Below are 12,221 nucleotides of genomic sequence, written 5' to 3' on the forward strand. Positions count from 1 at the left end.
TGTAGCTCTCAAAAAGTCTTTGTACCGTGAACCTACACATATGGACCCACAGAGTTAGTGGAAGCAGTCCTCTATTAAGTCCTCTATTAAGACCCTGCCTTGGCCCTAGATGAATCACACTCCCTTCCCCAGGAATTTGGAGGATCAAGATTCCAGCTTCAGTCAGACTGGTCTCTTGAAAACAGAGTTGTGGGAGTTTTTGTTCCAATGGCTTTACTGGAAAGACAAGAAAGAGAAACAAAAATCACTCTGAGAAAAGACTTCATGGCCTTTGAGCACTGAGGCCCAACAGCATCCTTGACCTGAACTCTCCCACACAAAATGATCCCTCTTTTTTGGCTAAAGTTACTGCAACCTAGAGTTCTAATGGACCCACCAAATTAATGATTTTTGAGCCAAAAAATGACATGACTACTTTAGGAAGATTCATCTGGCAGCAGTTTATAAGCTACATGAGACGAGGGAAGGACCCAAAAGCAGAGAGAAAGGAAATCTATTATAATGGCCCAGGCAACAGGAAATGATGATGCAGAGACAGTGGAAATAGAAAAAGGGAGTTTAAGGGCAGAGGGGGAACACATGAACATTCTAATTCCTTTTCCAAGTTCCATTATATCCTTCTAGTGGACAAGGCTCGAATACCCCCCCGATAGTTTGATAAGGATAAGCTTTTCTTTTCTCATAAAGCATCGATATACTACCATGGACACTTTTTTTTCTTTCCAATTCTGTTTATAATTAATTTGTGAAAGATTTTAAAAATTTTCCCAGCATTTTATTATGAAAACTTTCAAACATATAGCAAAGCTGAAAGAATTTTAAATGAATACCCGTACTCCCATATACCTACCTCGGGATCATACTGCTGACATTTCTCTATACTTTTGCTTTATCATATATGTAGTTATCTCTATCCCTTGATCCATCCATTAATCCATTTTATTTTTGGTACCATTCCAAGTAAACCACAGACATTAATACACATCCTCCTAAATAAGTCAGTGGGAGTATCATTAACTAGAGTTTAATATTTGCTTTTTCTTCTTTTGATATAAAATTTAAATACAATGAAACATACAAATCTCAAATGTACATTCCCTGAGTTTGAGATACACGTGCATAAACCAAATCCTTATCAAGATACAGAATACTACTATCGTTCAAGAAGATTCTTTCATGCCCTTGCTAGTCCATCCTGTCCCCATCCCTCACCCCCAGGCAACCTCTTCTTTTTTCGACTCTAGATTAGTGTGGGGAGAGGCTGTTTTTAATATTCTTCTTGAGGCTACTGCAGTAGCATTCCAAGCCCAGGTCCTCAAGGTCAATCTCTAGGGATAAAATGTAGCCAATCTGCATTCCTTCCCTACCCAACAATGATATGCACTTGTGCCCTTTCAGTGCTGGGGATAAATGAGCAATAAATTCACGTGGCCCCAAACTTCTCTGAAGATAATAAAGAATTGTAAAGTCCTCCACTCGGGTTCATAAAAAGATTCAGGGCCACACAGCCTTTTATGAAAGCAATTTTCAGTGTAAATTAAAAAAAAAAAAGTATATATGGGACTTCTCGGTACGAAACTGCTCAATTTTTCTATAAACCTAAAACAGCTCTAAAAAAAAAAAGTCTATTAATTAGAAGAAAAAGGAAATTGCTTAACAAAAACTGGACTAGCTAGCAAAACTGGAAAGTTAAAAAAAGGCCCAAAAGCTTACTGTGTATTTTTCCATATGATTATATACTTCATATCCCTTAATTGCTAAAGGCAGATGGTATAATAGGAAAATTAAAAAAAAAAAAACAAGCCTGGGTCTAACCACAAAATAGGCCAAGATGTCCGTGTTTTTAAAGACAAAAAACACTTGGACACGTTACTTTATCCCTCAATATATAAATGGTATTTAAAACATTTATTTTGTTCTAGGGGGCAGTGGTGCTTCGGTGGTAGGTTCTTGCCTTCCATGCAGAAGACCCTAGTTTGATTCCCAGCCAAAGCACCTCATGCATAGCCACTACTTGTCTGTCAGTGGAGGCTTGTGTGTTGCTATGATTAACAGGTTTCCATGGAGCTTCCAGGCTAAAATGAACTAGGAAGAAAGGCCTGGCAATCTACTTCCAAAAATCAGCCAGTGAAAACCTATGGATCACAATGGTCTGATCAGCAACCAATCTGGGGATGGTGCAGGACCGGGAAGCATTTTATTTTGTTGTGTGGGGGCCAACTCAATGACAGCTGACGACATTTTGTATTAACCATGGGTGATCTGGTTATCCACATGTTCACGTACAAGCACATCCCTGGTTATACTGGAACCCATGGCACCAACAACGTCTTCCCTCTCCCATGCCCAACCTAATGTTTTTAAGGGCTGCATTTTGTGTGTGTGTGCGTGTGTGTTGGGGAAGGTGTTGGAAGGGCCTATGTGGAAGGTCACCATGGTAAGGCCGTGTGTCACTACAGATCCTGTCCCTGTAGCAGGGCAGGAGGATCCTGGGTGCTCAGTTCCAGTTTGTCCTGCTCCAGGGACAACTTTATAAATAAGGCCACAGTGGGGCACAACCACAGTTCAGAGACTTTTTCCTTGTTGAGTATTGACCACGCCTACAGGCGGTACTCAGAAACAGGCTTCAGTTCTGGCTTGCTTGGCCCTCAATTCCTTAATGACTGGAGGTGACACGAACACACAGGGGCCAGGAGTCTCTTCTCCACAGAAGCATCCCTCCTCCCCATTTCACATTAAACGGAAAATGCCCCACTCTTTACTCCCCATGAATCTCCCCCTCCCATTAAATGTGGAAGATGGGCCTTCACCTGGAAACCAAGGAACAAGCAAAACTGAGAGTCAGAGACAGGTGAGTCCACAAAACATCCAAGAGATAAACAAAGGTGGAAAATAAGACAAGTGCTAAACTATAGGGTCATAACTACTACGTGGGAATTTAATAAAAATATCAAAGAATTAAAATACCTGAAAAGAAGGTAGTAAACGAGGGCTTATTAAACTCCAGGCATGTCTTTCTGGACATATGAAGGTGGACCTGGACAGATCGGAAAGGATGGGGAAACGAGCCGAGGAGTGGGCAGCCACCTTTCATCCTCAGGGAAAGGAAAAGAGATGCAGAATAAGAAAGGTCAAATAAATGGAACTTCTCAGAACAAAGACAAGTGAAATATCTCAATCTATAAGTGTTAAAACTAATTAGAAAAAAAATCCTACCCATAAATCATCTTGCTTGTCCTCTCTGGAAGAAAAAACAAAGCCTTTTCTCTCTCTTGTGGTTTAAATGAACTCAGATCTCTTCCAGCAATAACATCAAATTCTAGTTTTATATATTTCCATTAAAGCAGAGAGGCAGCAAGATTTAATCAGGAATTTTTAAAACCCCTTTCCTTTAGTCACCTGAAAGGACCTCCCACCCTATTTTGTTTTTCTTCAGCTAATTTTATTACCACCTAAAATTTTAATTATTTATTTGGTTATTTGTCCTCCTCTTACCAACCCCAACCTCCCCCCCCGCCACACACACACACACACACACACACACACACAAAAAGAATGTTAACTCCAAGAGAGCAGAGTCTAGACTTACTTGCTGCTGTGGTACTTCCCACTCCCCCGACACCTAGTAAACCAAAACCAAACCAGTTGACTTTGATTCGATTCCAACTCACGGTGACCCCATGTGTGCAGAGTAGAACTGCACTCCACTGGGTTTTCATGGCTGTGATCTTTTAGAAGCAGATCACCAGGTCTTTCTTCCAAGGCACCTCTGGGTAGGTTCAAACTGCCAACCTTTCAGTTAGTAGTAGGGTGCTTAATCATTTGCATCACCCAGGGTTTCTTTCTGGCACCTTGCACATGCTTAAAAACATTTCCTGAATGTGTGGGGACCATGGTCTCAGGGAACATCTAGCTCAATTGGCATAACATAGTTTATAAAGAAAATGTTCCACACTCTACTTTGGTGAGTAGTGTCTGGGGTCTTAAAAGTTTGTGAGCGGCCATCTAAGATACTCCACTGGTCTCACCCTGTCGGGAGCAAGGGAGAATGAAGAAAACTAAAGACATAAGGGAACGATTAGTCCAAAGGACTAACGGATTACAACTACCACGACCTCCACCAGACTGAGTCCAGTACAACTAGATGGTGCCCAGCTACCACCACCGACTGCTGACAGGGATCACAACAGAGGGTCCCGGATAGAGCTAGAGAAAAATGTAGAACAAAATTCTAACTCACAAAAAAGACCAGACTTACTGACCCGAGAGACTTGGAGAAACCCAGGAATATGGCCCCCGGACACCCTTATAGCTGAGTAATGAAGTCACTCCTGAGACTCACCTTTCGGCCAAAGATTAGACAGGCCCATAAAACAAAACGAAACTAAAGGGGCACACGAGCCCAGGGGTAAGGACTAGAGGACTAGAAGGCAGGAAGGGACGGGAAAGCTGGTAATAGGGAATCCAAGGTCAAGAAGATAGAGTTTGACATGTCATGGGGTTGGTAACCAATGTCACAAAATAATGCGTGTACTGTTTAATGAGAAGCTAGTTTGCTCTGTAAACCTTCATCTAAAGTACAAAAAAAAAAGACAAAATTCCTGAATAAATGAAAGTAATGACTCCATGTGTTATACCAACCACACCAAATACAGTACTGTTTTTAAATTGTGCTTTAATTTCTGCAATCAGATATGATGCAGTGAGATACAAGTATAAAGTTTTGTTGTACATTGAGAAAATAAAAAGCACATTTATACAGATTTAGCCCAACAGCTTATTCCCTTGGGGAAAAAAAAAAAAAAGGAAAGTTTTGAATTTAATTAAAGCTAGTTTATCTTCAGTGTAAAAACTCGGAGGTATAAACAAACTCAAGATATTATATACAGTAAATTAATGTACATTTCCAAACTTGCACAGTGCAGCGTTTTCAACAAAGTCAATGGTCTCATTTTAGCTTTAACTGTTAAGCATAACTCACCTCTCAATCTTGCATAAAAATTTCACAATATATAAACCCACTGAGAATTCTGTACACAAATACAAGTTATAGAAATCTGACTTCAAATATAAATAAGTAAATTGTCATGACCTCACGTTACAACAGCTTCCTTATTTTTCTATTGCAGTTTTTAAAAAAAATCGTAGAAAAATATTTCAATGCACATTCAACTGGTGTGACAACAGCCATGACCTTGTGCCTTTAAACCATACTTTGTGGAGTGTAAAGCATGACACCGGGCATTTTTGGAATGAAAATCACTACGATCCTAAGACTCAAGAGGCTACCGTATAAATATTCATAATATGGTAACAAAAATAGTTAGTTCCATAGTGTATTTGGGAGGCAACGGGGCAGAGAAGTGGAGGTTAGTGCTAGTTTAAGAAGGCCCATAGGACATATGTGAAAGTGGCTAAAGAACTAGTGTATTTTTAAAATCCCTACTGCAAGCCTAACACTGACTTCACTAGCAAGATGCCTAAGGCGACCAAAGCTTGACATGTGTTTGGCCCTCCGATGCGTGAATCCTGCCCTCCCCTCAAATCTGTCCTCCTAGCAGACCAACCTAACATGGAGTAAGGAGAACAGCAAAACAATTCGCTGTATGTACCAAACGATTCAGTGCAAACTTAGAAACTCCTCTTTGTCAATACTTTTAAGATTTCTTACTTCCCTTGAGCAACTGAAAGTTTTTCTAAACAGTTAATATTCAAATTGGGATCTATATTGGAGAGCAAACGTATATAAAAGGCAAACGTTCAGTTTGAAACAGTCTAGCATGAGATTTTTTTTGTTTCTTCCTCTTGTGGGATTTGACAGGGTTCCATTCAGAATTAAAAAACTGGTCCTTACAAAGTGTGCTTTCCTGCATTAAAAAATATATATCATTTAGACAGCAGATCCAAGAAGGATATCAGGCATAATCAAGTTTCTTCTATGGCTTTTTAAATCACTGAGGTACTATATGATAATCATCACTTCTGACATTTATGTTTAACTGCTTTCCTATGAAAGCCACATTCAAAGGTGGTCCTACCTTGTGTGTCTGTCAGGGCAGCAGACAGTGTGAGGAAACCATCTGAGCGGTTGCTACAGAGGGCCACGCCACAAATGCTCTGGAGCCCTGGCATGCATTAGAAAAAGACAAAGCAATTAATTGCCAACACCGAGAGACTCCAGAAGAATGGAAGCTCCCCTGGGCAAACCAAAAATATTCCCCCAGCTGAACACTAGGTTTAGCAGCAAGAAACTGGAGCTATGTGCACCAAGGCAGGGGGCATGGAGGGCATGGTCCAGAGCAGGCAGGGAAAGTCCTGGAGGTGTCAGCACATGTCAGCCCACCACCCATGCACAACGTGACACAGTCTAGAAAGGAGGGTCTGGAACTAGAGTGAGTGACACAGGGAGTTTCCCCAGTTTTCCTACAGGCAAGTGGGGTAGACAGGAAAAATGCTAAGAACAGTTTGTTTAGACAAATGCCATACATCCTAATACCTCTATTTGAATCATTCAATTGACCATACAAGTATCATGTAAAACTGCACTTGCTTCTAATTGAGATGGGTTATAGAGAAATTGACTATTCCCAATGACTGGATAAATTTTCTTGGCATGGAAAGCATCTGAAGAAAGTATCAAGTTCAAGAATATCTTACAAAGCCCTTTTTAGTTAGTAAACCAGCCATTGTAGGTTCCGTGTAACACTTATGCATCAGAAAACGGCCACAATCCTTGCACGGGTCAAGTAGTAATCCCTCTCATTTAACAATACTAGGCATATGGTTTTAATTGCATGGCCTTTCGCGACCATGAAGAAAAATGAGAACCAGCTCTTTTCCTGAAGGCCCAGGTTTACTCCAACACAGCAACAGGCAATGACCCTCCCAGTATGAAGCTTCAGCGTGACACACCAATCCAGAGATCAAATGTGTCTGACTCCTGTCCCAATCTTCAACATTCCTTTTTTACAATAACTGAGGAAACAAGTCACACGTCTCCTAGATCCACAAACTCATCTTCTCGTTTGGCCAAATCTTCTTCATCTCCCAAGGCTTTCCAACCACTGGTAGGTAAGACTGGCTTAGAGGAATACCGCTGGAGCAAAGCGAAAGGAAACAGAGAGGACAGGCGGGCGGAATTCCTCAGCAGGGAGGAGGCCTCTGCCTGGAGGGCCACCTGGCTGTGGTGTTTCTCGTCTATTTTCTCTTGTAAGATCTGTACTTCCTCCATAATTTCCAAGAGTTTGCTCAGAGTGGCCACTCTGCCACCACCTAGGATCTGGGCTTCTGGAATCCAACGCAAGTACCTCTGAGCCCAGACTTTGATTTCTGGTCCCTCTATGTACGGCAACAACAAACCATGGTAGTCGGTAGGTTTGCTATGCCAGCTGTCGTAGAACTCTCGAAAGTTGTCTTGCAGCTCATCAGAAGAATTAATAAGTTTGCTAATTCTCTTGCCCAGAAGGTTTTTAATTAAATGATCTGTTTCTTCCCTGAAAAATCCTCTTTTGGGAGATGATTTCGATTGGGTGAGTGGCAAAGAAAGTTGTCGTTGATGCTTTGAGAGAAAACAAATGAAAACCTCTGGTTAACATAAGAGGAAGAGTTACAGCTGTTACCATCGAAAACAGTGCATAACTGTTTTAGCAGGTATCAGGAGACATCAGAATTGCCTTGTGAAGGCAAATTCATTAAAATACTATAACATACACAGGGAAGTGGAGTTTGTTTATTCATATGATGCAAATGTTACATGTACGCTGTATGTGTAAACACATGGGCGGACCCAGGTGCGTATGGGAGCTTGCAGAGACACATGCTTTGACACAAAGAGTTAAGCTTTTAATACTCTACTCTCTGTAATTTTGTTGGTAGTTGCTGCTTGATTCCAACTCATGGCGACCCCACCTGTGCTAAGCAGAACTGGTCTATGGAGTTTTCAAGGCTGTGAACTTTCAGAAGCAGATTGCCAGGCCAGTCTTCCGAGATGCCTCTGGGTGGGTTCGAACTGCCCATTTTTCAGCTAGCACTCCAGTGCTTAATCATTTGTGTCACCCAGGGACTCAGCCCTGCAATACCAAAAACCAAACCAAAACCACTGCCACAAGTTGATGCTGGCTCAGCAAACTATAGGACAGAGTAGAACTGTCCCATAGGGTATCCAAGGCTATAAATCTTTATGGGAGCAGACTGCCACATCTTTCTCCTGTGGAGTGGCTGGTGGGTTCAAACGGCCAAACTTTTGGTTAGCAGAGGACTTAACCACTGGGCCACCAGAGCGCCTTCTCCCCTGTAATAACCCGTTGCTGTTGAGTTGATTCCAACTCATAGCAACCCTAAAGGACAAAGTAGAACTGCCCCACAGGGTTTCCAAGGAGCAGATTTGAACTGCTGACCTTTTGGTTAGCAGCCATAGCTCTTAACCACTGTGCCACCAGGGCTCCCTCCCCTGTAACAGGGGTATAAAAGTACACAAAAAACTCTCGAAGAACAAGTTTAACTTAAGGTAGGTTGATGGTTTAGGGGAGTTTGGGGGTGATACCTAATCATTTTTGGATGGAAGTAAAATGTTTCCTCTTTGGAGAATTTTAGGGCTATTGGCTTCTACAATATTCTGAACACCTGTGAGGAAGCAGTGACAACTACCTGAAGATTCTATCATTTTAATGAAATAACCGCAGATTACCAGGCACTCAATGGGAGTTTAAGTCTAAGACATAAAGATTTTTTTTTTGGGCAAAGTGAGCAGAGGCAAGTGGGAGCAAAAGGAATGTGAGGAACCAGCGAAGCTGGCCAGACGTCCTTGTTTGACAATCTGCATGGAGTAGAAAAGGTGACAGCATTTACATTTTTTTCCCTGAGTAATTCTATCTGCAGCAAAAGCAAGGCATTATATTTGGGGGTGCACTGTGATTGGGCTGTAAAGATGAGTAAAGTGCCCAAAAGAGAAGTAAAAAATACGGGGAGAAGCTGCTTCTCTCCAACTCTTTTGCTCCTGAGATGTTCATTTGAACTAAGAGTAGATAAAAAATTTTATAGGCTAGCCCTAAAACTCTCTATTTCTGCCAGAGGTTCTTTCTTTTTTAAAAAAAGTATTCTTTATTATAAAGGAAATATTTTTTTATTATAGAATATGGAATAACAAAGTAAAAGGAAGAAAGCAAAATCATCCACAATACTGTGACTCACAGAGTACCATGATTTCTGACTCTCCATCCCAGGATAGGAGACAAAGGCCAGGAGCCAGCTGGCCTCCCTTCTCCATAGTGATCAAGCTGAGTCAGGTGGGTTGAGGGGACCAGGGAATGCAGACGAAAACTACTCATCACTGAGTGCTTACTACTTCTCAAACCCTCTGAGGTACTCACTATTATCACCCCATTTTACAGAGGAGGAAACAAGGGATGGAGTCCAAGGGCCAAATATGGTTTCAAACATAGTCTGGCTCCAGTCCCATTCTCTCAATCTTATAAGGAGCTCCTAAGTGAATGGAATGTTCTAGATGGACCAAGGTGGGCACAGTACCATGTGCCCAAAGCCCGAACAAGCCAGAGGCCGAAGTTGAGACTGTACACCTGACCAGAATCCGTATAGCTCACGTGGCAATTCACAAAGCAGCACTTCCTTTTCTTCATCTACAGTGTCTTCAGAGTCTACAGAACTTCTTCAAGGCCATCTGTCCACTCAACATGGTGCCCCAAACCTGACATCTGGTTGTCTTACTCAAATGCTTCAAAGTTCCTTGTTGTCCCAGCCCCCACTCTGCTTTATTAGGTGCAATCTGAGATTCTTCAGCCCTTCGGCTCCAACATCTCCCACCAGTCTGCTCTTGCAGCCTAAATCATGTGCCCCACCTACAAGGATAAGACACACTTAGGAAAACTGGACCTGGGGAGAGAAATGAAATCCAGTCTCAGAAGGCAGAGCCTCAGTCTCTGAGGCTGGTCCCTTCCAACTCTGCTCCGGAGCCGTTCTGTGAGCTTAACTCAGCTATCACGAGACGTGTGCATGCGGCCACCAGGGGGCACAACACACTGACGAAAAACGGAGCTCTGGCCAAGCTGTCTGGAGCTCAAGGCAATTCTGGCCAAGCCAACAGAAAAAGAAGTTGAACCAGAAACTTCTACCTCAGGCCCCAGGACCCTTGAAAGGGCAAAGTTCTGAGTTGTTTAACAGCCCACATCTTTAGCTCACCCAAGTCTCTAATCCACTTTAGGATGGAATTAACTCCCACCCAGAAACAGCCAGGCTCCCTGGAACTCCACAAGCACAGACAGATGGAAGCAAGGCAAGGTGGTGAAGGCAGCGACACACACTGACTTGGAATTTACCACACTGCTCTCGCCTCTTTGTGGGGCCTGTGGGAGAAACTCTGGGCCAGGAGCAGAGCTAGGAAATGCCATTGAAATAATTTATCATATAGGGAAGTTTAGGGTTATAATGACCAGTAAAATCAAGAACAAATATCTGAAGGAGAACCCAATTAATTCTTTGACATTTGTGGTTTACAGCATGAGTCAGCAACTACAGCCCAGGCCAACAAACTACAGGCCATAGACCAAATCTGGCCCGCCGCGTTCGTGTAAATAAAGTTTTACTGGAACACAGCCATACCCATTGATTTACATGTTGTCTATGACTGCTTTTGTACTACAACAACAGAGTGAAGTAGTTGCGACAGAGACTACATGGCCATTTACAAACGCAGCTTGCTGATCTGTGGTTTACGATTATATCTAATTAAGAAGAGTCATGCTGTTTACCAACATGAACCTGCAGCTACTGAGAGTAAAACCATACAGTCAGTGCTCCTTCTAGTCTATTAACCACACGCACAGGAAGGGGGACAGGCACGACTCCACTCAGCATGACTACTGTGGCAGCAGCATCCTGAGTGACATGAAGCAATGGCCATATCTTATCGGGGCAAAGGCTGATTTGCCGAAAACAAAGGACTCTAATGAGCCCTGACAATTTGCCAGTCACAAATCTCGGCTCTGCAGGCTGTTTCAAGGGGGAAAGCACACTTTGACAGACAAAATACATATGCAACACTGATCTGTACATATATGGGGATCTCCGGGCAGATGAAGGGGGTTTAGATATGCAGACATCTTACTTTGAAACGCATTCCTTTCCGCTGGCTTTTGTCCAGTTTTGCCTTTTCCACATACAGAGGGTTTCTGAACAACATCTGGGCTTTGGGTTCAAACTGTACATGCCAATCCCACACGGTGAGCAGATTCAAAGGCTTGCTTTGTGCATCCTGGCTTTCCCTACCCTGCCCAAACGAGCACAGGTCACGATGGCTTCCTGGGGAAGTCTGGGGAAAGCAAACACATAATTCTGAAAGACAGGCACCAGCATGGTGCCCCTGCTCTGCCCGGAGACTGAACCGTCAGGGGCACTTCACTTTTAACGGATGCAACCGTCAGCAGTTGTTCACTAAAGGTTTTAGGTGAGGGTGGCGGGGGTGGGGAGGGAGAGAAGAAGGACTTATTACTTTCCGGCTAACCACAGGTCAGCCACTCTGTTGAGCACTTTCATAAGAATCTTGTGAGGTGGGTGTTATTTTTCCAGTTTTACATTTGAGGAAACTGAGGCTCAGAAAATTGAAGTGAACTGCCTGACTTCACAAAGCTGGTGAGCGGCACGGCTGGGACCCGAAACCAGGCTGTCTGACTGGGAATCCCAGGTTCTGTCTCTCCACTTGACTGTGGGGGCTGGTAAAATCCCTCCTGGAGGGCCAGCTCCAGCAAACTCCGAGGGCAACGGACGGCTGGTCAGAGCGCTGAGAGTCACACAGACAGTGAAACCTCTGGAGCACAGCCTCAAGAGAGACTAAAACGGTCTAAAACAGAAAGCAAACGCTTAGCTTCCCTGCTCTGCCTCTCGCCATTCTCTTCACAGAGTAACTCCAGGCATCAGGCAAATGGAAGAGAAGACATCTGGTCTGAACCGTCTTTAAAAAGGACAACTTTTAATTTTTGCTTAATTCCCTGGCTCCAACACTTGCTCCTAGAGCCAATACTTAACTAGCTGTGTGAACTTGGGCAAGTTACTTACCCTCTCTGTGCTTCAGTTTCCTCAGGAATTATGACAGTACATTCCCCATAGGTGCTATGAGGATGAAATATTACTAGAAGGCACTTGCCTGGTATACAGTCAGTGTTACATAAATGTCATTTTTATCACCAAGATTACGGCATCCTGCTGGTGAG

The 12,221-nt window shown here is 43.0% G+C and overlaps 1 protein-coding gene across 2 annotated transcripts in view; it reads right to left on the reverse strand.

The window, feature by feature from the left end:
* Window positions 1-4,793: 4,793 nt before the first annotated feature.
* The window catches only part of MTMR12 (myotubularin related protein 12), a 78,154-nt gene continuing 70,726 nt past the window's right edge, over window positions 4,794-12,221 (reverse strand). Inside the window, exons 15-16 of one of the 2 annotated variants that reach the window (XM_023739487.1) lie at window positions 11,120-11,323; window positions 4,794-6,125 (exon numbers count right to left, since the gene is read on the reverse strand). In XM_023739487.1, the coding sequence (XP_023595255.1) occupies window positions 6,051-6,125; window positions 11,120-11,323 (279 nt within the window). In that variant the 3' untranslated portion in view covers window positions 4,794-6,050. Of the gene's footprint in view, window positions 7,559-11,119; window positions 11,324-12,221 lie in introns of both variants that reach the window. The other variant, XM_023739486.1, reaches the window with a different exon arrangement.

The sequence above is a fragment of the Trichechus manatus genome, unplaced genomic scaffold (genome assembly GCF_000243295.1).
Source record: "Trichechus manatus latirostris isolate Lorelei unplaced genomic scaffold, TriManLat1.0 scaffold00135, whole genome shotgun sequence".
NCBI lineage: Eukaryota > Metazoa > Chordata > Mammalia > Sirenia > Trichechidae > Trichechus > Trichechus manatus.